Consider the following 27784-nt stretch of genomic DNA (forward strand, 5'->3'; position numbering starts at 1 on the left):
CTGAAGCTGCATGCAGCTCTTTAACGCTCATTTACAGCTCCTGACTTTTTCCAGTTGGATCACAATTAACATCACAAAAGCCTGAAAAAAGTTAAGTCAAAAAAAAAGGAACAGACGTGTGCTCATGGGCACAAAAATGTTATGCTGCATTTTACAGGCTCAAATGATCATTTTAACGATCATCATCGTGCCCTAAATGAACCTCTGAGTGGTATAGCTACACCATAGTTATAGATAATGTCTTTGGTTTGAGGAACAGGTTTTATGTTTGCGACCATTATCGTTTATAATATAGCTGAGACTATAAATTATTCTGTATGTGCCTAAATTAGAATCCTTTTCTTTTAATCACGAAAATCAATAGCTGGAAAGATGGTCTTAATCGTATGCATCTTGAGTTCAAGTTTGTCTTAGAGAGGACTTTACTGACAAAATTATAGTTTAAATAAAACTAAAAAAAACACGATAATTCAGAGGTCGGCCTATTTAAATTTTTTTCTATCAATGCATCAATTCAAGAATGTATTTTATTAGATAATCAAAGTGCACATTCTAGCAAAAGCACTTAGTAATTTGCCCAGTATTTGGTTTGGAAATGCCGAATTTTCATCTTGCAGCTCCCAATGGCTTTTTTAAAAAGACTTTTCAAGTTTAAACAAAAAGGTTGTCAATACCTTAGGTTAAAAATACCCAAGTGTTTCACCTATCCAGTATTGTGCAACATTACCTATCCTGTTCACCTCCAGCTTCTAAAAACGAACAACCTTTTGACATACTGGACTGAATTTTTCCAGCTCACCGCTGATTTCAAAAATGGCACGGCGCACGGACGAAATGTGCACCGCGGAGCCGCTGCGATATTTAGCGTGGCGGTCAGTTACATGGCCGGGGTGGACCGCACCCCCCCCCACCCTCCCCCTGATAACATGGGAAGGGGCGGGCGCACCGTCCCTGGCAATGGCGTCCAGCACCACTTAGCAGGCGCCATTTTTAAAGGGCTTCCAGTGCTTCTGTTTAACTTAAAGTTTTAAAGTTACAGGACCTTTTAAATGAAAAATGTATAAAAAGTTTCAATCTTCTCTTCCACCCCTTCTCTCAATGACTAATCAGTTTATTAACTGCCCTCTCGCCCAAAAAATTTACCTTGCGATCCCGACCTATCCACCCAAAGTTTAAAACCTTTTACCTTCAACCCCTTCTCACCATCCCCTCCACCAATCACAATAGGTTTCCCCACTCCCCCCCGCCCTGAAGACTTACCTACTCTCCCCTCCCAACCAGCGTTTCTCCTCGGATCTCTGAATGGAGATCCGAAGGCATGGGAGTTCCGGCAGCCGATGGGAATATCGCAGCAGGACAGCCGGCAGCAGCAGGTAAGTGAATAATGAATTACTTAGCATATATTAGCATATGTAAATTATGATGCTGCCACCGATAATATGGGGCAGGGCCTTCCTGGCATCGAGGCCCGCGGCGGGCCTCTTCAGGAGGTATTTCCCAGACCCCCCCGCCATGACCTGTGACGTCGGTAGCCCCGGTAAAATTCAGCCCACTATTTCAACTAAACTGGTTTCTTCCAAAAATTGGTTTTAATTAACACTTTAAAAAAAAAGCATTCAGTGTGGCAGGAGGAGTTCAAGGTTAGCTGGATCTTTCCACTTGGAAATATGAGATGGAAGCCTGCAAGAACAAGGGGCTGAGGGCAAGCTTTTTTTTTTGAAGAAAAACACGATGATAGCTGCTTGAAAGGAAAAAAGGCAGTGCTTGAGAGGAGAGGAAACCCTCAAAGTGAACTTGTATAAAGGATAGGAAAGGAAGCTGGGCTGTCAGCACTTCAGTGGGAATAAAAACAAGGGAACACAAAGTGGGTCTCGAGCTCGCAGAGGGCATGTAGATAAAGCTGGGAGAAGGGAACACAGAAGGAAGTAGGGTTAGAAAGAGTCTAGTTTGTGATCAAGACTACAGGAATGGGGAAGCCAAAGACAGCAGTAAAGTAGAGGACTGATCACAAATATGGGCAGCAGGGTTCATACACAGAGATTTAAAGAAAACAGAAGCACGATAAATAGAGCAGAGGAGGAATGGGCAACCAAATGGAAATTGAAATCAAAGAGCACAGTTCTTTGGTAAGCACCGAGGCTGAGGGGAAATAGGAAGAAGGATGTCAGATGAGAAATCCAGGATGAGGTGGACATTGATGATTTTAAAGGAGAAGCAAGAGGTCAGAAATAAAGAGAGGTGCTTTGTAGAGAAAGTGCGAGATGATTAGCTGGGGAGATCAAAAGTATGACTTGGTGTTAAGACCACCACAGAAGTTTGGGCAGGGGAGTTGATGGAAAGTTTCATAATGGCAAGCTTTGATGAGGGACAAGGTATTTCCAGCGAGCCAAGTTTCAAAAGACACAATGTTACTGCTATCAGAGTAAGGTCATGGATAGCAAATGAATGATAATCAGGAGGGAAATGTGGACAGGGACAGAAACCTTGGAATGAGGCAGCAACAGGTGCTTTGATGAGCCTTGTAGAATGCAAGCACAGAAACATTTGTGGACTTATTCAAAAGCAATTTAAGCCTTAGATGGTGGCAGGAGAGTAGGAAGGTGGAGAGTATGGGTTAGGGTAACAGCAACGTAACAAGAGATGAGCAACAAAAGGTATCATGGTTGGGTGACAGGAGAGAAGAGACATAGGAAGGACAGACAAAATTAAGGGGATTGGAGTACAAGAATATAGAAGTCTTGCTAAAATTGTACAGGGCTTTGGTGAGACTATACCTGGAGTACTGCTCGCAGTTTTGGTTTCCATATTTAAGGAAGGATATACTTGCATTGATGGCAGTACAGCGAACATTCACTAGATTGGTTCCTGGGATAAAAGCATTGTCCTAAGGTGAGAAGAATGAGAGGTGACCTCATTGAAGCATACAAGATTCTGAAGGGTCTTGACATGATAGACACAGAGATTGAATACCCAGCCAGGGGAAACCACTCGAACACAGGGACACAGTCTCAGGGAAAGGGGCCAATCATTCAGTACGGAGATAAGGAGAAATCTTTTCACTGAAAGGGTTGTGTATCTTTGGAATTCTCTACCCCAGAGGGTTGCAGATGCTTCATCGTTGAATATATTTAAGGCTGACATAGACAGATTTTTGGTCTCTCAGGGAATCAAGGGATATGGGGAGTGAGTGGGAAGTAAATGAAGTTGAAGCCAAAGATCAGCCACGAACGTAGTGAACGGCAGGGGAACAGGCTTGATGGGCTTGGGTCTGGGGCAGCAGACAAAAGGACGTGCATGGGCAAAAGGAAAACACTAAAGCAAGAGCTCTGTGTGCATGCTCAAATTAGGTAAATCTGTTGATGTTATTCAAAATGTGTCATATGATGTTTGGTAAATGTCTCTGCTTAATTATGGAATTTACCTACACAATAAAAGTCTTAATATCTACTTACCTCAAAATATTTACTATGTGAAGGGCAGAAGCTGTCATCCACGTGCTGTACATGTTCAGCTTCACAATTCCAATCACTGGGATGTCAAAGCCAAAACAAAATTTCCAAGCGCACAATGGGGTAAGCAAGATACACAAAATCTCAACAAGCAATAGCTTCCTAATATAGAAGCAAAATACTGTAGATGCTAGAAATCTGAAATAAAAACAAGAAATGCTGGAAATACTCAGCAGGTCTGGCAGCATCTGTGGACAGAGAAGCGGAGTTAACGAGCTTACACTGGAAGCTAAAAAATACCTGACAGCATAGGTAGACTGACCATCTAATTAGTGTTACTGACAAGTTATACTGTATGTGAAAGGAATACAATATTATCGCATAAAATTCAATAACTTTATAGAATCATAGGATGAGTATAGCACAGGGGGCCATTCTGCCCATTGCGTCCGTGTTAGGTCTCTACAAAAATAACTCAGCTACTTCTACTCCCCCACCCTTTCCCCGTAGCCCTGCAAGTTTCTCTTCAGGTACTTATCCCAATTCCCTTTTGAAAGACATGACTGATTCTGCCACCACATTCTCAAGCAGTGCATTACAGATCCTAACCACTCACCGTGTAAAACGGTTTTCATGTCACCATTGGTTCTTTTGCCATTTACCTTAAAGCGGTGTCTTTTGGTTCTCAACCTTTCCGCTAATGGGAAAAGCTTCTATCTACTCTGTATAGACCCCTCATGACTTTGAACAGCTCTATCAAATCTCCTCGCAACCCTCGCTTCTACAAGTAGTTGCTCGGTTCATCCTTGAACCCTTTTGGGAACAATGGAGAGAAGTGTGAAGTGATGCATTTTGGTAGGAAGAATGAGAAGAATGTTCTCCAAGGATTGTAAGATTATGGCTAGTGCCTCCACAATTTCCACCCCAACTTCCCTTAGTATCCTTGGGTGCATCCCATCTGATCCTGGTGACTTATCAATATCCAGTGTCTCAACTACCTCCTCTTTCACTTTGACTTTAGCAGCATCTTCCTTAAGTAAAAACAAATGCAAAGTACTCATTTAGTACCTCACTAGCCATGCATAAATCCCCTTTTTGGTCCCCAATACTCCCTACTCCTCCTTTTACCATCCTTTTCCTATGTATACACCTAGAGAAGACTTTTGGGGTTCTTTATATTAGCTGCCAGTCTCATCTCATAATCTCTGTCTCTCATTTCCTTTTTCATTTCCCCTCTGACTTTCTATATTCAGCCTGGTTCTCACTTGTATTATCAACCTCACATCTGTCGTACTCACCTTTTTTCTGCTTAATCTTAGTCTTTATCAGCCAGGGAGCTCTGGCTTTGGTTGTCCTACCTTTCCCCCTTGTGAGAATAGCCTCAACTGTACACGAACGATCTCATCTCTCAAGGCAGCCCATTGTTCTGTTACTGTTTTGCCAATCAATCTTTGATTCCAATTTACTTGGGACAGATCTATTCTCACCCCACAGAAATTGGCCCTCCTCCATTTAAGTATTGTTACTGTGGATTACTCTTTGTCCTTTTCCATAGATAACATAAACCTTGGATACAATGATCACTGTTCCTTAAATGTTCCCCTACTGACACGTGATCCACTTGACCCACCTCGTTCACCAGAACCAATCCAGCAATGTCACCTTCCTTGTTGCATGGAAACTTTTATTTTAAAGTATCATTTACGGCACAGAAAGAGGCCATTTGGCCCATCAAGTCTATGCCAGCTCTCCACAGAGCTATGCAGTCAGTCGCACTCTCCCGCTTGATCCTCATAGCCCTATAAGTCCATTTCTCTCAGGAGACCATCTAACTTCTGCCTGAAGTCAATGATTGTTGTCTCTGCTTCTACCAAGCTTGTGGGCAGCAAGTTCTAGGTCATTACCACCTGCTGCATAAAAAAGTGCTTCCTCATAATCCCCCTGCATGTTGTGTCCAAAACTTGCAATCTGCTTCCCCGAGTCCTTGTACCATTTGTTAATGGGAACAGTTTTCTCCTTGTCTAATTTATCGATGCCTGTCATAATCTTGTACACATCTATTAAATCTCCCCTCAATCTCCTTTGTTCTCAGTAGAACAAACCCAGTTTTTCCAACCTAAGCTTGTAACTAAAATCCACGTTCCTGGAACCATTCTGGTAAATCTCCTCTGCCCCTCTCAAGGACACTCACATTATTCCTAAACTGTGGCGACCAGAACAGGACACAATACTCCAGTTGGGGCCTAACCAGAGCTTTAGAAAGGTTCAGCATAATGTCCCTGCTTTTGTACTCAATGCCTCTATTTATAAAAGCCCAAGATCCCATATGCGTTACTAACCTTCAAAGATCTATGCACATGCAGCCTCAGGTCCCTCTGTTCCTGCGCACTCTTTAGAACTGTGCCACTAAGTATATAGTGCCTCTCCCTATTACTTCTGCGAAAATACATCACCTTACACTTGCCAGTATTAAATTCCATCATCCACCTCTGCCCATTCTGCTAGGCTATGTCCTGGTTTTTGTTTATTCATTCAGAGATGTGGGCGTCACTGGCTAGGCCAGCATTGATTGCCCATGAGGTGGTGGTGGTGAGCTGCCTTCTTGAACAGCTGCAGTCCATGTGGGGTAGGTACACCCACAGTGCTGTTAGGAAGGGAGTTCCAGGATTTTGACCCAGCGACAGAGAAGGAACAGCGATATAGTTCCAAGTCAGGATGGTGTGTGACTTGGAGGGGAACTTGCAGGTGGTGGTGTTCCCATGCATTTGCGGACCTTGTCCTTCTAGTTGGTAGAGGTCACGGGTTTGGAAGGTGCTGTCTAAGGAGCCTTGATGCATTGCTGCAGTGCATCTTGTAGATGATACACACTGCTGCCACTGTGCATCGGTGGTGGAGGAAGTGATTGTTTGTAGATGGGGTGCCAAGCTTCTTGAGTGTTGTTGGAGCTGCACCCATCCAGGCAAGTGGAGAGTATTCCATCACACTCCTGACTTGTGCCTTGTAGATGGTGGACAGGCTTTGGGGAGTCAGGAGGCGAGTTACTCGCCTCAGGATTCCTAGCCTCTGACCTGCTCGTGTAGCCACAGTATTTAAATAGCTACTCCAGTTCAGTTTCTGGTCAATGGTAGCCCCCAGGATGTTGATAGTGAGGGATTCAGCGATGGTAATGCCACTGAATGTCAAGGGGAGATGGTTAGATTCTCTCTTGTTGGAGATGGTCATTGCCTGGCACTTGTGTGGCACGAATGTTACTTGCCACTTATCAGCCCAAGCCTGGATATTGTCCTGGTCTTGCTGCATTTCTACACGGACTGCTTCAGTATCTGAAGAGTCACGAATGGCACAATCAGCAGCGAACATCCCCACATCTGACCTTATGATTGAAGGTAGGTCATTGATGAAGCAGCTGAAGATGGTTGGGCCTAGGACACTACCTTGAGGAACTCCTGCAGTGATGTCCTGGAGCTCAGATGATTGACCTCAAACAACCACAACCATCTTCCTTTGCGCTAGGTATGACTCCAGCCAGTGGAGGGTTTTCCCCGATTCCCATTGACCTCAGTTTTGCTAGGGCTCCTTGATGCCATACTCGGTCAAAGGCTGCCCTGATGTCAAGAGCAGTCACTCTCACCTCATCTCGAGTTCAGCTCTTTTGTCCATGTTTGAACCAAGGCTGTAATGAGGTCAGGAGCTGAGTGGCCCTGGCGGAACCCGAGCTGAGCGTCACTCAGCAGGTTATTGCTAAGCAAGTGCCGCTCGATGGCACTGTTGATGACACCTTCCATCACTTGACTGATGATTGAGAGTAGGCTGATGGGGCGGTAATTGGCCAGGTTGGACGTGTCCTGCTTTTTGTGTACAGGACATACCTGGGCAATTTTCCACATTGCCGGGTGGATGCCAGTGTTGTAGCTGTACTGGAACAGCTTGGCTAGGGGCGCGGCAAGTTCTGGAGCATAGGTCTTCAGTACTATTGCCGGAATATTGTCAGGGCCCATAGCTTTTGCAGTATCCAGTGCCTTCAGTCGTTTCTTGATATCACGCAGAGTGAATCCAATTGGCTGAAGTCTGGCATCTGTGATGCTGGGGACTTCAGGAGGAGGCCGAGATGGATCATCAACTCGGCACTTCTGGCTGAAGATTTTTGCAAATGCTTCAGCCTTATCTTTCGCACTGATGTGCCGGGCTCCCCCATCATTGAGGATGGGGATATTTGTGGAGCCACCTCCTCCAGTTAGTTGTTTAATTGTCCACCACCATTCACGGCTGGATGTGGCAGGACTGCAGAGCTTAGATCTGATCCGTTGGTTATGGGATCGCTCAGCTCTGTCTATCTCGCATGCTGCTTACGCAGTTTGGCACGCAGATAGTCCTGTGTTGTAGCTTCACCTGGTTGACACCTCATTTTGAGGTATGCCTGGTGCTGCTCCTGGCATGCCCTCCTGCACTCTACATTGAACCAGGGTTGGTCTCCTGGCTTGATGGTAATGGTAGAGTGGGGGATATGCCGGGCCATGAGGCTACAGATTGTGGTCGAGTACAATTCTGCTGCTGATGGCCCACAGCGCCTCATGGATGCCCAGTTTTGCATTGCTAGATCTGTTCAAAATCTATCCCATTCAGCACGGTGATAGTGCCACACAACACGATGGACGGAATCCTCAATGTGAAGGCGGGACTTCGTCTCCACAAGGTCTGTGCGGTGGTCACTCCTACCAATACAGTCATGGACAGAAGCATCTGCGGCAGGCAGATAGGTGAGGACGAGGTCAAGTATGTTTTTCCCTCATGTTGGTTCCCCAACCACCTGCTGCAGACCCAGTCTAGCAGCTATGTCATTTAGGACTCGGCCAGCTCGGTCAATAGTGGTGCTACCGAGCCACTCTTGGTGATGGACATTGAAGTCCCCCACCCAGAGTACATGCTGTGCCCTTGCCACCCTCAGTGCTTCCTTCAAGTGGTGTTCAACATGGAGGAGTACTGAGTCAGCAGCTGAGGGAGAGCGGTAGGTGTTAATCAGTAGGAGGTTACCTTGCCCACGTTTGACCTGATGCCATGAGACTTCATGGGGTCCAGAGTCAATGTTGAGGACTCCCAGGGCAACTCCCTCCCTACTGTAGACCACTGTGCCACCACCTCTGGTGGGTTTGTCCTGCCGGTGGGACAGGACATACCCAGGGATGATGATGGCAGTATCTGGGACATTGTCTGTAAGGTATGATTCGGTGACTATGACTATGTCAGGCTGTTGCTTGACTGGTCTGTGGGACAGCTCTCCCAACTTTGGCACAAGCCCCCAGATGTTAGTAAGGAGGACTCTGCAGGGTCGACAGGGCTGGGTTTGCCGTTGACGTTTCCGGTGCCTAGGTCGATGCTGGGTGGTCCGTCCAGTTTCATTCCTTTTTATTGACTTCGTAGCGGTTAGGTACAACTGAGTGGCTTGCTAGGCCAGTTCAGAGGGCATGCAAGAGTTAACCACATTGCTGTGGGTCTGGAGTCACATGTAGGCCAGACCAGGAGCAGATTTCCTTCCCTAAAGGACATTAGTGAACCAGATGGGTTTTTACAACAATTGACAATGGTTTCATGGCCATCATTAGACTAGTTTTTAATTCCAGATTTATTAATTAAATTCAAATTTCACCTTCAGCTGTGGTGGGATGCGAACCTATGTCCCCAGAAAAATATCCTGGGTCTCTGGGTTACTAGTCCAGTGATAATACCACGACGCCACTGCCTACCCCGAGGCAGTTCATATCATCCTCACTGTTTGCCTCACTTCCAATTTTGGTGGCATCAGTAACTTTTGCCCTGCACCTCTAAACATACATTACACTGTCTGCCCCTAATAAGCCCCACTCTTCCTCTCACTAGTCTCTTACTGGATGATCTTTGGGCTCCCTTTTATGTTGACTGCCATTCTGTTGTCACATTCTCTCTTTGCCAGTCTTATTTCCTCTTCACCTCCCCCTCAACCTATTGTATATGGCCTGATTCTCACTTGATGAGTTCACCTGACATGCATCATACATGCTCTTTTTTTGTTTCATCAACTCTATCTCCCTCATCAACCACGGAGCCCTGTCCTTGGTTCCCCTACCTTTCATCCTTATTGGAACCTGAAGCATCTCTTCCTTAAAGATTGTTTCGATACAGCTCTTCTTGCCAGTCGTTGATTCCACTCTACCCTGGCTAAATCCCTTCTTGTCGCATTGAATTTAGCCCTCTTCCAATTTGGACATTCTACCTTATTTTGTTCCTCGTTTTTCTGCATTACTTGCCTAAACCTTGCGATACGATGATCACTCTTACCCAAGTGCTCTCCCACAAACACTTGGTCCACCTCATTTCCCAACACCAGATCCAGTAATGTATTTTTCCATTCGGGCCGAGAACATCCTGATCAAAGAATTTCTCCTGGACACATTTTAGGAATACCTCCCCCTCCTTACCCTTTACTCTAAAATTATCCCAATCAATATTTGGGCAATTATAGTCTGCCAATATCACCGTTTTATCGTTCTTGCACATCAGATTTCCCTGCAGATTTGCTCTTCTACCTCTCTCTCACTATTTGGAGACCTACTGAATACCCCTAGATGCGTGGTCATACCCTCTTTTTCCCTCAACTCTAACCAAATGGATTCTGTCCTTGCCCCTTCAAGGACATCCTTCCTTTGCAGCACAGCAATGTCTTCCCTAATCAGTAGTGCACCCACCTCCCTTTTCTCCTTCTCTCTTTTCTGAGCACTTTATAGCTTTGTATATTAAAGGCTCAGTCCTCACCATTTTTAAGCCTCATTTCCATTATTACCACATCATATTCTCAAACTGCTATTTGTGCTTGTAGCTCACCAACCTTATTAACCACACTTTGTGTGTTTACACACATGCATTGTAACCCTGTCTTTACATTCTTCGTAGTCTTTCTCAGTTCACTCCCATCTAATACAGATACACCCTTCTCTAGTACTGTTTAACACACTCACTCTGACCCCACCTAATACTTTGCTATTTCCTATCCTACTGCTATCTGTCTCTTCCAATTCTCTTGGAACCTTGAAGCTTGGTGTTCAACTCTTGCATTATCTGCTGGTTCCCATACACCTGCCAAGTTAGTTTAAACCCTCCCCAATAGCACTAGCAAATTGCCCCGCAAGGAAATTTGTCCCAGCTCTGTTCAGGTGCAACCTGTACAGGTCCCACCTTCTCCAGAACTGGTCCCAGTATCCAGGAATTTAAAGCCCTGCCTCCTGCACCATCTTTCCAGCCTAGCATGCATCTGCACTATCCTCTAATTTTTATACTCACTTACATGTGGTACAGGGAGCAATCCAGAGATTACTACTTTTGAGGTCCTGCTCACTAATTTCTTACCAAGCTCACTGAACTCTTGCTGCAGGACCAGATCCCTCTTTCCACCTATGTCGTTGGTACCAATATGGGCCACGAGAGCTGGTTGTTCACCCTCCCCCCTCAGGGTGCTCTGCAGCCTTTCAGTGACAATCTTGACGCTGGCACCAGCAAGGCAATATGCCATCCTGGATTCACATCTGCGGTCACAGAAACATCTATAATCAAGAAACTTCTCCTAAACACTTACACTATTACTATCCCAATCTAATTCAGAGAAAACAAAAGCATATATCAGTTGATGTTTTATACTAAACTCAATGAAAACTCTGCATCATTCAATGTCAGATCACTTCAGGATGAACTGACTATTATATTACCTCCAGTGGCAGAATGCAACTACAAACTAACCGTACAACCTTGCTGCCTCTACTTTTAATGCATTCGATCATTTAATTATGCAAAAGAATCAATTCACGGAAAGAAGGGAAATATTTCCATTTCACAATTTTCCAGGTTTGCATTACTGAACACAAATGTAACTCCATCGATTATCCATTTCAGATAGGATTCTGCATTGCAAAATAAATTGATCACCAATCTAATATTCAGTTTTATATTTTGGAAAAGTTATGGCCTAGTATAAACACTGCATCAGAAAACATTTATGTCTTAAAATGAACTTCATGTGACTCACATTGCCCATATATTCAGAAAGCAGGTCCTGCAAAGCTTGTCTCACTGCATTACACTCAGCCACGATGCGCTCACGCCGATCATCACGTGTACAAGACGAGTCTGCCATTAGTGCTGCTCCACTAATGATGCTCTCAAGTCGCTCTTCCAGAGATGGTCTGAAACGCTCCTCACTGAAGCTCAGGGGATCTACAATTATTTGTTTCTGTTGGGACAAAGAAAAATGCTTAATGAAGCATTCTACCTTTACTTCAAATATCGTTTCAGTCAAATCATAAAATTAATTTTCCATGAACACTTATATGAGTTTTGGTTGGAAGAAAAAATGGAGCACAGCCCTGCATTTACAGATTACTTAAAAGCCCACGTTTTCCAACTTGCATCTGAAGCGGTCATCCTTTCCACATAACCTAGAGTTACAAAGTATTATTTCCCACTGCCCCAGTACAAGAATTCATCTTCGTCACACTTACTCAGTCCCATTAATTCATTTCAGGAATTTCCCTTAATTATATACATGTGCATAGATTTTAAATGACAGCTTAAGTACTGTTGCAGCCTCAACATTGAAGTCAGACATTCATCTGTAACAGCTGAACTTTGAAAATTCACAATAGGAGGCATACACATTCTAGTAACATGACCTTTAATTGACAGGCCCAAACTCAATTCTTGACCAGAACTTAAAATGATTCATCATAAATGAACACATTTGTTTGAAAACTGAACAATTTATATTTTAACAGACATAACCTGAGGCAAAACATGTCTGCAAGTGTATATGCATATGAACTACAAATATTATGATCCAGCTCTGATGAACTACAAATATTATGATCCAGCTCTGATGAACAAAAGAATTTTCCCATTTCTTCCATACCAGTGTTTTTCCCTGCCACGCCTTCATTTACCACAAATTCACCTCCAGCTAAGATGAGCGTGACAGTTTGCTTACAGGCTACATGGCCAGTCAGTGAAGCAGATGGAATTTTTTTTTTTATAGTTATTTTTCCTTTACTCCTGTTCCCCCACCCACATGCAAAAAGTTCAATAAACACTAACTCAACTGTGCCAAATGAGTTCAACTAAAAGCAAGGCCAGCGCCTCAAATTCCAAAGATAAGCACTTGCCTACTTCATCGACCTACCAAACTAAATCACAATCTTCCTTTCTTGGGTTTCTATATATAAAAAAAAATCTGTCAATCGATACCAAAACACATCAATAGTAACTGCCGTTTGTTTATTTGTTATAGCTCTGAACTCTGGACATTGCATAAGTCATATACAAATGTCTTCCATTTCTCAATAACTCAAGTTATCAGCTGTTAAATTTAGACATCTTCATGAATGATATCAATGTTTTGGCTGAGTGGGCGGAAAAGTGGCAAATGGAATTCAATCAAGAGAAGTGTGAGGTATTGCATTTGGGGAAGGCAAATATAGCGAGGGAATATACAATAAATGGGAGGATATTGAGACGGATAGAAGAAGTGAGACACCTTGGAGTGCATGTCCACAGGTCCCTAAAGGTGGTAGGACAGGTGGATAGAGTGGTGAAGATGGTTAATGGATTGCTTTCTTTTATTGGCCAAGGGATTGAGCACAAAATCAGGGATGTAATGCTGTAACTGTATAAAACACTGGTTAGGCCACAGTTGGAGTATTGTGTACAGTTCTGGTCACATTACAGAAAGGACATAATTGCTCTGGAAACAGTACAGAGGAGATTTACAAGAATTGTGCCAGGGCGTGAAGGTTGCAGCTATGAGGAAAGATTGGATACACTAGGGTTTCCCTGGAACTGAGGAGGCTGAGGAGTGACTTGATAGAGGTGTACAAAATTATGACGGGCCTAGAAAGAGTGGACAGGAAGGACCTGTCTCCCCTGGCGGAGAGGTCAGTTACCAGGGGGCACAGATTTAAGGGGATTGGTAGAAAGATTGGAGGGGACACGAGGGGAAGCTTTTACACCCAGAGTGTGTCTGAAATTCACTACCAGGAATGGTGGTGGAGGCAGAGACCCTCAATTCTTTTAAAAGGTACCTGGACATGTACCTGAGGTGCTGTAACCTGCGGGGCTATGGACCAGTTGCTGTAAGGAGGGATTAGTTTGGGCGGATAGTTTATTCGGCTGTCACAGACACGATCCTTCTGTGCTGTACTTTTTCTGTGGTTCTATGGCTCATTGTACAAGTACAAACCAAGTGTCAAATTAATTTGGCATAACTTTGTTGAACTCAATTTAATGCAGGAAAGCTTAACGAAGGATGGTCTATCATTTACTGAAAAAAAAATTAGTAAGTAACCACTGACAGAAAGAAGAAAATTACATAGCAGTAAGCCATTTTCACCAAAACGGTTTCATATGTATGGTACAATTGATACATTCATATTGTATAAAGCACTTGCACTTTATTGATGGAAGGAATTAACCCCAATTCTGAACCCAATTAAGTACAAGACTTTATGTATTTGAAAAGAGGCATATATATGGCAGATCATACAAGGCCTCTATTATCTGTCTCAGTAAAACAATTTAGCACCATCTCAGAGCTTCAATTTAGCCAAAGGTATCCCACAGTTCTGCTCCTGTGGCTCACTTAAGAGTCTTGAGGCTCACATGCAAAGTTTAAATCCATGTTCATTCATTTGCTTATATTTGAAGTCTCTATTACAAATAGATATTATAGTTCCGATTTAGTATTTATTACAGAGGAGGCTTCCTAAAGCTGAAGTCCACAAAATTCAACATGACAAAAAATAAGAGTTACAAGCACAAATAGCACTGAGCTACCTGGGATTGGCCAGACTGCCAGGTCTGAAAGGAGATATGTCAGACAACTCTGGATTAAGCATAGTGCTGGGCCCTCCAACTACTGCCTATTTTCTGCTGAAAAGCAAGCAAAAGGGTGGCCATATCAAAATCTTTAACGTTTTAGAACTACTTTAATCCCTTGTTACAGAGGTACGCTAATTTATCACAAGTTAATTAATCTTAAAAGAACCAGGTGGAGGAGTTATATCCATAATTATGAAATAAAGTGGGCCCTTATATCCCAATGCTGTCTAACAGATACAACTGTCTTATTAGATCCTTAAAAGCATATCTAGACTATCTAGGAAAAGCTTGCACTATAAATGTAAATCATGTTTAAGTATGAAATTTTAGTTGTAAACTATCCATCAGCAGTTTTATACCCCTCAATTAAAAGGCAAATGAATAATCAATTGTTAAAAATGCCAGCAGATAGACTGAATTCATTGCAAGAGTCGGTGTAAACAAAAAGATTTTACATTACCAGCTAGGTTTGCAGTATACCAGCAGTTTTAAAATTACTATAATAGCCTTTATCAGTAAGCACAGAACAAATCAATCTCCACTGCTGTCCCTGAAAAAACTGCTGTGGCAGAGACAAAACGGATGCTTCATAGGACTCGTCCATCACGTACACAAAACGTGGAAATTCATAGACTCTGATCCAGCTCCAAACTCTTCTGAATTCACCTTGTCTGTTTAAATCAGCTTCTACCAGTTACGCTTACTAGTCCAGGGCTCTCACCAAACCAACTGTTTCCAAAATAAAAATCATAAAGTATACCGAGAGCTTTATGACAACACTTACTATATTCGGGGGATATAAACACCCAAACCCTGTATTCAACTGTGCATTCACACCTGACCCTCAGCACCATAACGTACTGCCAGCAACCATCTTGCTTCCCACATTTCAACGCCTTTACCGTGGCACTTACGTCTACATACACATCTCCTTAAATTATACATCATCAACGTCTCCTTGGTTAGCTTCCTCCGCCCTACACCCTCATGAAGCACCTTAGAATATTTTGCTCTTGCATGGTCCCATTTATACTTATCCCGGAGTGGCTGGAATATCTTGAACAATGGCTTCTTCTCCCACCTCTACATACTCAGCTTGCTGAAACCCAAAGTTCAATCCTCCATTACTCTCCTTTTCCTGATTTATCTGCTTCCCGCGAAGGATCACATAACTCAAAAAAGGGATCAGTTTCCAGATGTACTTTCACATTCTGCTCCACTTCTCTGCCAATCAACCCCTTGGCACAGCTATTTTCCCTATTTTCAAACTGAACAGTGGGAAAATTGAAACCATTATTATTTGGCTCCAGAAAAAAACCCTGCATCTTCAACTAGTCCATCACCAAATACTCGGTCAGGCTGGAATGGATTGCATGTAACAGTGGCTGGCTCAACTGACAGCGGAAACGTCAAATCCCATTTTCAACTCAAACACGTCATTTTTACAGCACTGATCCACATCATCTCCAAAATTGATTTCTTAAACTCCACTTCAAACACCACCCTCCAAAATCATCCAAAACTCCTCTGACATCCTGTTCCATGGCAACTCCCATCTGTCCAGCATGTCAATATTTGCCCAACAGTTGCTCCATGCCACCCAACATAGTCATTTCATCCTTATCCGAAAATCCTACCCACTGATTGGCCCCACTGTACAGCTAACATAATGACCTGGTCCAAGCTCGCGGTCGTCTAGCTTTGGCTTTCTGTGCATCTTCACTCTTCATCAGTGGCAATGTTCTCAGCTGCCTTGTAAACTAGAACTCTTTCCTTAAAACTCATGGAACCATAGAAAAATTACAGCACAGGAGGCTGCCATTCAGCCAGTCGTGTCCGTGCTAGCTGAAAAACTGAGCCACCCAATCTAATCCCACCTTCCAGCACTTGGCCCGTAGCCTTGCCGGTTACAGCACTTCAGCTCCATGTCCAGGTAGCTTTTAAAAGAACTGAGGGTTTCTGCCTCCACCACCATCCCTGGCAGTGAACTCCAGACACCCACCATCCTCTGGGTGAAAAAGTATTTCCTCATGTCCTCTCTAATCCTTCTGCCAATCACCTTAAATCTGTGCCCCCTGGTAATTGACCTCTACGCTAGGGGAAACAGGTCCTTCTTGCCTACTCTATCTAGGCCCCTCATAATTTTGTAAACCTCTATTAAGTCACCCCTCAGCCTCCCCTGTTCGAAGGAAAACAACTCCAGCCTATCCAATCTTTCCTCACAGCTGCAACTCTCAAGTCCTGGCAACATTCTTGTAAATCTTCTCTGTACTGTCTCCACAGCAATTATGTTCTTTCTATAATGTAGTGGCTAGAACTGTACGCAATACTCCAACTGTGGCCTAACCAGTGTTTATAGTTCCAGCACTACATCCCTACTTTTGAATTCTATACCTCGGCCAATAAAGGAAAGCATTCCATATGCCTTCTTCACCACTCTATCTACCTGTCCTGCCACCTTTAGGGACCTGTGGACATGCACTCTAAGGTGTCTCACATCTTCTACCCCTCTCAATACCCTCCCATTTATTGTATATTCCCTCGCTTTATTTGCCTTCCCCAAATGCATTAACCTCACACTTATCTAGATTGAGTTCCATTTACCACTTTTCCACCCACTCACCCAAACCACTGACATCATTCCGCAGTCTACAGCTATCCTCTTCACTATCAACTACATGGCCAATTTTTGTGTCATCAGCAAATTTCCCAATCATGCCTCCCACATTTAAGCCCAAATCATTAATACTTACCACAAACAGCAAGGGGCCCAACACTAAGTCCTGTGGAAGGCCACTGGAAACAGCTTTCCATTCATAAAAATATCCATCGAGTACTACCCTTTGTTTCCTGGCCCTGAGCCAATTCTGGATCCAACCTGCTACTTTCCCCTGTATCCCATGAGCTTTCATTTTACTGACCAGTCTGCCATATGGGACCTCGTCAAATGCCTTACTAAAATCCGTGTAGACCACATCCACTGCACTATCCTCATCAATCCTCCTTGTTACTTTCTCAAACAATTCAAGTAAATTAGTAAGACATGGCCGTCCTTTAACAATCCATGCTGACTATCCTGGATTAATCCGTACCTTTCTAAGTGGCAGTTTATCCTGTCCCTCAGAATAGATTCTAAATATACCCACCACCGAGGTCACACTGACCGGCCTATAATTATTTGGCCTATCTCTTGCACCCATCACCTCATATCCTCTCCTGGAGATTAAGGGTACTCTCAAAATTTACCCATTTATCCATGCATTTTGCCATCTCTCATTTATACTCATTTTACTCCCACCTGTAAAGCACTTTGGAGATATGCTTTCTGTTAAAGAAACAGATGTGCAAGTGCTTATGTGTTCACTTCTCTCCTGTTCCCTCTACTCAAATAGAAGGCCAGATACTTAATGCATCTAAGATGCCAAAATTATATTTTGCATGCTAAGAGTCATAAATGCCTTGCCCTCTCATAATAAAACATACAAACTCCATCAAGTTCAGCTCCGAACACTCCCAAATGTGCACTAACCCACTGTTCCTGTCTGATCTCCACCTGCCATCCAAATTATCCTTTAAATAGTCGCAATGATCAGATTTTTGTAAAAATAGGCAAATTTTCAAAGCTGCAAGGATACTTAAAACTTAAAAGCATTACTGGGAATACATCATACTAACAGTGGTAGAGGAAACTGATAGGATGCTCCGAGGTATCTCAGGTTTTGGCTGCCCTACAGTGCTTTAGTTTTGCATTTACATTTATCTTTTTCCAAAGGTGAAGGCAGACACGACAGGACTGATGCACGAGGCAAGATCATCTAGTGTATTAGTAAATGATAGAATATACTGGTAGTGTGCTGGAGTCCCTGAACAATTCTCTAAGAAAACAAACATTAAAATACGTTTGAATTGCCTTACTTTACTTTCAACACAATGGAAACATGTAGAGTTCAGCAGTTTTGTTTCTGCAGGTGCTTGAATTTTTCCTCTTCCCAAAGTCTCACCACCTTTGCCAACTAAACTCCTTAGCTCATGCTATGCCACACACCATTCCCAGAGAAAGGGTTCTGACAGAAGATTTAGTCTCGGGGCCCGTCAGTGTAGTTCCAGGGCTATTTGGGAGATGCAAATGTATTAGCTTTAAGGTTTTTTCACTGAGGAACCAATTTAATTTAACTCTCCACAACCTTGTCGAGCTCAAACATCCACATACTGAAATTTTGGACAGTTGGTCACTTATCGGATAACCAAATGCATCATTGCAATATAAAAGAAAGGTATAAATTGGCCAGAGGGACTCTCACAATGTACTTCAGGTTATATGACAATTTGAAGTTAGTTTTTAAAAAAATACTTGAATTACCAACACTAAAGCCGCTGGAATTGGGGGTGGAGTGGGGGGGGAGGGACCACGGTAGGAGAATGATGTCAGTACTAATTAAATATATTATTGCACTAGAAAGATGTACTTCAATGACAGAATCTACTTGGTTCGAATTAAGGAACAGAGAAAGCCATTATGCTGCTGGGTGTACACTATAGACCACCAACTAATGGAAAGAAGATAGGATAGCAATAATGGGGGGGGGGCTTCAATTATCCCAATATAGATCAGAAATTAATAAGGAATATGAAATGGTTAGGAAAGAAGTTAAAAAAAACTATTAGGAAGGCAAGTACAAAATTATCAAGGAATATAAAAAGAAATAGTAAAAAATATTCTGCAGACAATTTTACTACAACAAAAGAAAAGCAGAATAGGGCCACTAAGGGGTACAACACAGCAAACTCACAGGTAATGATGGGGAAATGACAGAAATAATGAATAATTACATTGCCTTGGTATTTAGGAGACCAACATGATGGACATGACATTGGAAGAGCTGATCAAAAAAGATGAAAACATTTATGATAAAAATGGGAGAGATAATTGAAACTTGGAGAATAAAACTCAAGTTCAGATGAATTGTCTCTTTGCATATTAAAGTGAAGGAAGAGATCTCACACATGGATCACTGGGAAAAGAAATAGTGCCAGACGACTGGTGGACAACCTAAGTGGTTTCTATATTTAAAATGGGAGACAGAGCAAAAAGGAAGGGCAGAAAACAGGAGACATTAAGTGACAAAAGTGTTGGTGGGGCAGAGCCAAAGGGAGAAATAATGGGACAAGTAAAGAGACCAAGATGTGCCCAGAGGAGGTGTGAATGGCAGACTAATGAAAAGATTAAAACTGAAAGAAAAAAAGAGAAGGAAACAAAATGAGGGGTAGCGATTATGGTCTGAAATTGTTGAACTCAACGTTGAGTCCAGAGGAGATGCTGCTCCTCAAGCTCGCGTTGAGATTCATTGGAACACCCCAGTAGGCCGAAGACAGAGATGTCAGGAGGAGAATAAGGTGGAGAATTAAAATGGGAGGCAACCAGAAGCCTGGGGTCATGCTTGCGGACTGAACAGAGAAGTTCCGCAAAGCAGTCACCCAATATACATTTGGTCTCCCCAATGTAGAGGAGACCGCATTGTGAGCAGCAAATGCAGTATACCAAATTGAAAGGCGGCAAGAGCAGGAAACAGCACCAATGCAGTCATAATTGTACCAGGAAAAAAAAAAAGAATTGAGGGAGGGGAACCCCCCCCCCCCCAGTACAACTGGAAGAAATATTCCACATATCCCACAAAGAGGCAGGGATAGCTAGGATCCATGCAGGTACCCACAGCAACACCTTTTATTTGGAGTAACTGAGATAAAGGAGAAATTGTGCAATGAGAGAACAAGTGCAGCCAGATGGAGGAGGAGGGTGGTGGATGGAAGAAGCGGAGAGCACTCAGACAGTCCTGGTGTGGACTGGAAGTGGAGAGAGAGTGGATGCCCATCGTGAAGAGCAGATGGTTAGGGCCAGGAAATTGGAAACTTGAAGTGGTGGAAAGCATCAGAACAATCAGATGTAGGTGGGAAAAGGCAGGACAAGGGGAGAAAAAAAAAGTCAAGACAGGAAGAAATCAGTTCAGTGGAGCAGGAACAGGCTGAAATGATAGGTCTAGTTCACATATCTTGGGAAGAAGGTAGAATTGGCTGTTCAGGGGTGGGGGACTAAGAGGTTGGAGTCCGTTGAGAGAAGATCTCCAGAAATGAGGTCAGTGACAGTCCTGGAGACAATGGCTTGATGTTTGGAGGAGGGATCAAAGTCCAGAGGGAGGTAGGAGGAAGTGTTGAGAATTAGCGTTCGGCTTCTGCTCAGTTTGCTAGACAACAGCAGCACCACCCTTTCAGTAGGTTTGATGACAATGCTGGGGTTGGACCCGAGAGAAGGGTGTGCAGCAAATTCAGAGGGAGACAGGTTAGAGTGAGTAAGGGCAGCAGAGAAAATTAGATGACCGATGTCAGGCCGGCAGTTCTCAATGAAAAGATCAAAAGAGTGTAAGAGGCCAGAGGGAGGGGTTTGATGGAGGGACAATACTGGAGACTTAAAAAGGTCTGCTGTGCATCGGGTGGGGGAGAAAGAGGGGACTCTTGGCCAAAGGTGGCAGTGCGGACGCGAAAGCAATGCAAGAAAGAGCTCAACATCGCCGAGAGCTTGAAATTCATCGAGGTGGGGGCATAAAGAGATGAAGGTGAATCCTTTGCTAAGGACAGATTGTTCAGGGTCTGAAAGCATCATGAATACACAGCAAGAGGTGAGGTTAGGAGGAGGGATAGGGTCAGAGGGAACTGAAGGGGAAGATAGATCTGGAGGGGCATTGGTACCATGAGTTGGTGGAGCCTGTAATCTTTAAAACCTGAAAAGGAAGAGAAAACGTATTTTGTGAAGGCATCAGATGAGACGAAAGGTGAAATTAAACTACGGAGCAGGACAGCTTAGAGATGGAGTGAGTTGGTGCATCTGGCAGTGCATCCTGAGATCCACACTCCAAATCAGCAGCAAAATGGACCGCAAGCTGGCTACAAAATAGAGAACAGTAGGAATTAAAAGTAATTACTCAGATTGGCAAATGGTAGAAAGCGATGTTCCACAAGGAACAGCACTGGGATCACTGTTGTTCCATAGGTATGGTCACTAAGCTTGCTGATGACACAAAGATAGGTAGGAAAGCAAGTTGTGAAGAGGACATAAGGAGGCTACAAAGGAATATAGATAGGTTTAGTAAGTGGGCAAAGATCTGGCAGATGGAGTGAGAAAATGCGAAGTTGTCCATTTTGGCAGGATGAATAACAAAGAAGCATTTTATCTAAATGGTGAGAGATTGCACAGCTCCGAGATGCAGACGGATCTGGGTGTCCTGGTGCATGAATTGCAAAAGGTTAGTACATAGGTACAGCAAATAATTAGGAAAGCTAATAGAATGTCATTTATTGTGAGGGGAATTGAATACAAAAGTAGGGAGGTTATGCTTCAGTTATACAGGGCATTGGTGAGACCACATCTGGAGTACTGTGTACAGTACTGGTCTCCTTATTTAAGGAAGAATGTAAATGCATTGGAAGCAGTTCAGAAAAGATTTACTGGACTAATACCTGGAATGGGGAGGTTGTCTTATGAGGAAAGGTTGGACAGGCTAGGCTTGAATCCACTGGAGTTTAGAAGAGTAAGAGGCGACTTGATTGAAACATATATGATCCCGAGGGCTCTTGACAGGGTGGATGTGGAAAGGATGTTTCCTCTTGTGGAAGAATCTAGAACTAGGAGTCACTGTTTAAAAATAAGGGGTTCGCCCATTTAAGACAGAGATGAGGGGAAATTTTTTCTCTGAGGGTCGAGTGTCTTTGGAACTCTCTTCCTCAAAAGGAGGTGGAAGCAGGGTCTTTGAATATTTTTAAAGACAGAGGTAGACAGATTCTTCATAAGCAAGGGGTGAAAGGTTATTGGGGGTAGGCGGGAATGTGGAATTGAGGTTACAATCAGATCAGCTATGATCTTATTGAATGGCACAGTGGGCTCGAGGGGGCCCATAATTCTTATGTCCGTATGTATGTTAACCATTTACATAAATGATCTGGTACAGGCATGATGAGCCAAATGGCTGTCTTCTGTGCTGTATCATTCTATGATTCATAAAAGTTAGATAAAAGCTAGTTGTACAGTACTTCAGTGGGCATTTTTGTCACCTGCTCTTTGACTACCAAAGATAAACTGGAAAAATTGAGCTAAGTAGTCATCATTCTTTGAATGATGTTTTGCATCCTTCAAACAGCGCACAATTTATCTGGGGCCCAGATTAGGTCTATGGAAATAACATACTGGGCACCCTTAAAGATATTGATATCAGCTATTTCAGATGGTACAAGTAGTATCCTGTTTCTATAGCATGCAAGATATGTTATACAGTGAAGCACCAGTTAATTTCAAACTAATTTTAAATCCTCAATGCAAAAAACAAAAGATTTCCTGCAAGATCTGGAGGGGATAATTGGTTGCATATCATTTGAAAAATCAAGAGGAGCTTAAAAGGCATGAACTCTACCTGCGTCCATTAATCTACACACAGCATGACAAAATGTTGGAGATAGATGGATGAAAGCCCTTGTAGTGAGCTAGGAACCCCAAATACCAAGACAGATCTGACAAAAGCATCACCATCACTAGCTATCTATTAGTGCTCAGTAGAAGTAAACCAGTTACTTATTCTAGCAAATGAAATTGATTGGAATTTGATTCAGCAATGGTCAGAACACAGCAGCAGAATTAGTAAATGACAATTACTGGGGTTGCTCACAGAGATAATAGCAGTACACATTGCATTGCACCATCCATTTTGTTAATTCAGTTCTGGCGGCACAGTGGCGCAGTGGTTAGCACCGCAGCCTCACAGCTCCAGCGACCCGGGTTCAATTCTGGGTACTGCCTGTGTGGAGTTTGCAAGTTCTCCCTGTGTCTGCGTGGGTTTTCTCCGGGTGCTCCGGTTTCCTCCCACAAGCCAAAAGACTTGCAGGTTGGTAGGTAAATTGGCCATTATAAATTGCCCCTGGTATAGGTAGGTGGTAGGGAAATATAGTGACAGGTGGGGATGTGGTAGGAATATGGGATTAGTGTAGGATTAGTATATATGGGTGGTTGATGGTCAGCACAGACTTGGTGGGCCGAAGGGCCTGTTTCAGTGCTGTATCTCTAAACTAAACTAAAATGTACACAAAGAAAAGCTGGCTCGTTTCTCCTAAGGGATTTAGTAAGCTATATGTAACTATGTTCCCCAAACATCCACAGTAACAGTAATGTGAAAAGGCAGATAAAAGTGAATTTTTCCATCGATGAATTTAAGGAATATTTGACAGGAATCAAACAAACATCCCATGGACCACTTGATCCCAGTACAAGATCAAACAGGAATGATCTACCAATATTTGTAATTCATTAACACAAGCTTAAACCAACTTAAATTTTATATTATATGCCTGACCTGCTGAATATTTTCCAGCATTCTCCATTTTATTTCAGATTTCCAGCATCTGTAGGATTTTGGTTTTGTGTTAACTTAAATTTTATAACATCTTTCATACAGTAAAATCAAGACCACTAACAGCACAATTTTCCACAATAAAAATACTGGATCCAGCTTTCAACCGAAGATTAGGAAAAATAAAAAGGGAATGTACATCAAGGTACAAATATTATAAGCTTTTAAAGTAAAATGCCTCAACTTTAAGGCAACCGCAACAGACTATTGACTAGCACAAGATGGAGATGGATACAATAAACAAGAGTAAAAGTACAGATCATTCAGAAAGGAATGAACAAACAGTACAATAGGTCTATACTAGATTGCAAACTACCAGATGGATGTTTAACAGAGCAAAAGCATTGACTATGGTTTGTGTAGTCAAAACAAATGAGGACAGTTCTATGAAGAGATAGGACAAGTGAAACCAGGGAAGTTACGTAAATGAGGAAATTCAACCAGTTAATAATTATGTTGGGATTGCTATTGTTTTAACCTACAAAAAGTTATTTCAGAAGTACAATGAAAAGTAACCAAATTTACAGATACCCCAAAACCAATTTTGGGAGATAGAGCAGGCGGAAGAGAAATGGAAGAAACAGTCAAGAACCAACAGTCTCAAAGGGTTGGTTTATAAGGCAAGTCTAGGGAAGCTGCAACTCTTCAGTATTGAAAGGCACTAATGGTATACATTAAAAAAGTAAAACCAGAGAAATACTTCGATGTGATCCATGCTAATCAGACAAAATACACAAAATCATCTTTCACTAGTGTGAGCCTAAGACTGACTTCAGAAAGAATTTACACACCAACTAGTTGACATTTTAATAGGCATCTGCAGTAAAATGGTGATGGCAAACTGGAGTTATTTAACAGCCAGGTTAATGATGTGATGAGTGGATGGGGATAGGGGAAGGGGCAGGGAGAAGAGGAGAAAAAAGAGGGAAAAAGACTTTCTTTTTAGATTGATGAGACAGGGAGGATTGAATGTCCTTAAGTCTATATTTATCTTGTAACAGAAACAATGTTCCATCAGAGTTTAAAAGGTTAAAATTTATGATGGCTTATTTTCTTGTTTGGTAAGACTAAAGGCTGTAACCTATCCAATTTTTTTCTCCTGGGTAACTAGAAGCTGAAAAGCTTGGCAGCAAGACCTTACAAGATTATTGAATGAGTCGTTATAGTCTGTGACACAGCAATGATTATTAAGTGTAAAGATACCAGGCCTGGAGTCAGTAAGGAAATTAAATCCCTATTTTAAGCTGCCTGCCACTGATGAAGGACATAACGAACGAACGAAAGAGAACAGGAGGGGCCATATAGCCCCTCGAGCCTGCTCCACCATTCGAAAGGATCACGTTGAATCTTCTATATCAACTCCACTTTCCCACCCTAACCTCAAACCTCTTGATTCCTTGAGTGTTCAAATATATATCAACTTTGTCTTGAATATACTCAAACAACAGACCATCCAGAACCCTCTGGGGTATAGAATTTCAAAGATTCATAACCCTCAGTGAAGAAATTTCTCATCTCAGTTTAAAAACGATGACCCCTTATCTTGAGACTAGGACCCCTAGTTCAAGATGCTCCAGCAGAGGAAAATCACCTCCCAGCATCAACCCTGTCAAGCCTAACAATTTTATATGTTCAATAAGCTCATCTCTCATTTCTAACCTCCAGAAAATATAGACCCAATCTCTTCTCACAGGACAACCCTCTCATCCCTAGAATCAGTCTAATGAATCAAACTAGGGCAAATGAATCCTTCCTTTAGGTAAGGAGAGAAATCTGTACAGAATATTCCAGGTGTGGTCTCACCAAAGCTCTATATAATTGCAGCAAGACTTCTTTTAGCAGGTACAGGTATGATTCGGGGTGGGGGATGGGGAATAGGGAGTATGACAAAAAAAAAATGGAGGCTGCAGGTCTTCTTCGATCTCAATCACATATCAGGTCATGGACTGGAAAAAATATCTTTCTTTAGATGCTATAAACACTGAAATATCTATTAGTCTCAGGTGCTGACCAGATCAAAGCCAGTGCAGCTGGTGGGCAAAAGCTCTACTTTATTTGGGTGGCACTCAATAGATGAACGGCCTGATATTTTGGTCAGCAGATACAAATTGCAATTAAATTTTATTTTATATAATATGGGACAACTGAAAGACATTGCTGAAGTCTGGTCAAAATAATCCAAAGCAAATGTGACATGCAACACAAAATCACCTGTTAGCATTAAAAAAAATAGTGAAATAAAGTAGCACATCTGGTACAATGATTAAACCCTGTGGCATTGTTGGAGTCGGCACCGCAGTGACACTTGGTATGGTCTCTTCAGATATAGGTAGATGTTTCAGAAAGTAACTGGGACATGAAGCGACACCCTTCTCATTTCTTAAACTGAGGTAACATCACTGTTCAAAATTCCTTAGCCCTTTTCTCACAAAAAGAACTTGGATATGATATATATTGTAGTGTATTCTTTTACCAAAAGGTTGCCTGAAAGGGATTAAGCTTGTCAAGACAGTCCCATATTGGGTTGGGTAGTCAGATGAATGATAATTGCAACTCAAGACAGGAAGCTGTTCCTCCCAAAGCCCAATAGATAATTGATTAGCCACTTCTGACTATTCAGAAGGACACTTTGCAGCTTGGTATTATCGTTTTTGATCTGAGTGTTCTGAATTATTAAAAAATCTCCCATAGCCTCCACAGGAGGATACTCAACCTTCAAAAAGGCTACAAATAGAGAAAAACTTTTGCCATGACCATCAGGAAAGGCAGCACAGACAATCCATCCTTTGACATTAAAGAAAGACAACCAAAAGCAGGCTAAAGTATGTGTGTTCTTTACTTTTGTAATGGAATGCAAATGAAAGTTGTGCTGATTGCACCAAGTGTGCAATATGTTTTGCCTGTGGAATAAAGCAGCTTATGAATCAAACCAAATATCATCGCCCCTAGTGTAACTCGGTCTGTCATTGGATTGATTGTAGTACATGCGCATAAGACAAGAAGCTCTGGCCCAGAACATAGGCAGTATCGACATTACACTCACGGGTCCCTTTACCACTCTGGTAGATGTAGGAAGTCGGTGTCAACTTTTGTAAGTAGTAAGCGACCAGACCACTCAAGGGAATGGCTGACAGCACTGAATTCGAACAGATAGTGGTCATGAACCTAAATTTGTAGCAGGTGGTAAAAAAATTACTGATTAGACAACTGGTTAACATTAGCAAACGTAGGAAGGAAAATTGGAAACAACCAGTAAAAAAAAGTTAGTTTTCTTAACTATTCTAATTTGGTCTCTGCAGGAATTGTTGGCTGTCCCGGTGGACATAATGGCAAAACCCTATTCCACAGCCCTGCAAGTAAGGCAGGTAAGGGGATTAAGAAGGCAGAAGCGGAGGAGCCTCAACCCTTGCAATTGTCCAAAAGGTGTGAGGTTCTTTCAGTTTGTATGAATGAGAGCGAGGGCTGCAGAGTGGATGAGTAAACTGACCATGGCAGCGTGGTACAGGAAGCCATTCAAGTAAGGGGAATAAATAGCAATTTAGTACTAAGAGGAGACAGTATAGTCAGGGGATAGATACAGTTCTCTGCAGCCGAGAGCGCAAGTCCAGAAGGCTGTGTTGCCTGCCGGGTGCCAGGGTTCGTGACATCTGCTCACGGCTGGAGGGAAACGTGCAGTGGGCGGGAGAATCTCCAATTGTTGCAGTCCACTTGGGTACCAATGACAGATAGGACTAGGAAAGAAGTTCAGCATAGGGAGTATGAACAGCTAGGGGCTAAATTAAAAAGCAGTACCTCAAAGGTAATATACTCTGGATTATTACCAAAGCCATGAGCAAATTGGCATAGGGTAAATAAGATTAGAGAGTTAAATACATGGCTCAAAGATTGATGTGGGAGGAATGGGTTTCGATTCATGGGACACTGGCACCAGTACTGGGGAACGTAGGGGCTGTACCGCTGGGGCAGTCTTCTCCTGAACCCGGCTGGGACCAATGTTCT

General features: G+C 42.7%; 1 protein-coding gene across 1 annotated transcript in view; it reads right to left on the bottom strand.

The window, feature by feature from the left end:
- The window catches only part of ctnna1 (catenin (cadherin-associated protein), alpha 1), a 229519-nt gene that overhangs the window by 133538 nt on the left and 68197 nt on the right, over positions 1-27784 (bottom strand). The window contains exon 7 of the mRNA XM_068043358.1: positions 11500-11703. Coding sequence (XP_067899459.1) covers positions 11500-11703 — 204 coding nt within the window. The remainder of the gene's footprint in view (positions 1-11499; positions 11704-27784) is intronic.

Source organism: Heterodontus francisci, chromosome 12, assembly GCF_036365525.1.
Source record: "Heterodontus francisci isolate sHetFra1 chromosome 12, sHetFra1.hap1, whole genome shotgun sequence".
Classification (NCBI taxonomy): Eukaryota; Metazoa; Chordata; class Chondrichthyes; order Heterodontiformes; family Heterodontidae; genus Heterodontus; species Heterodontus francisci.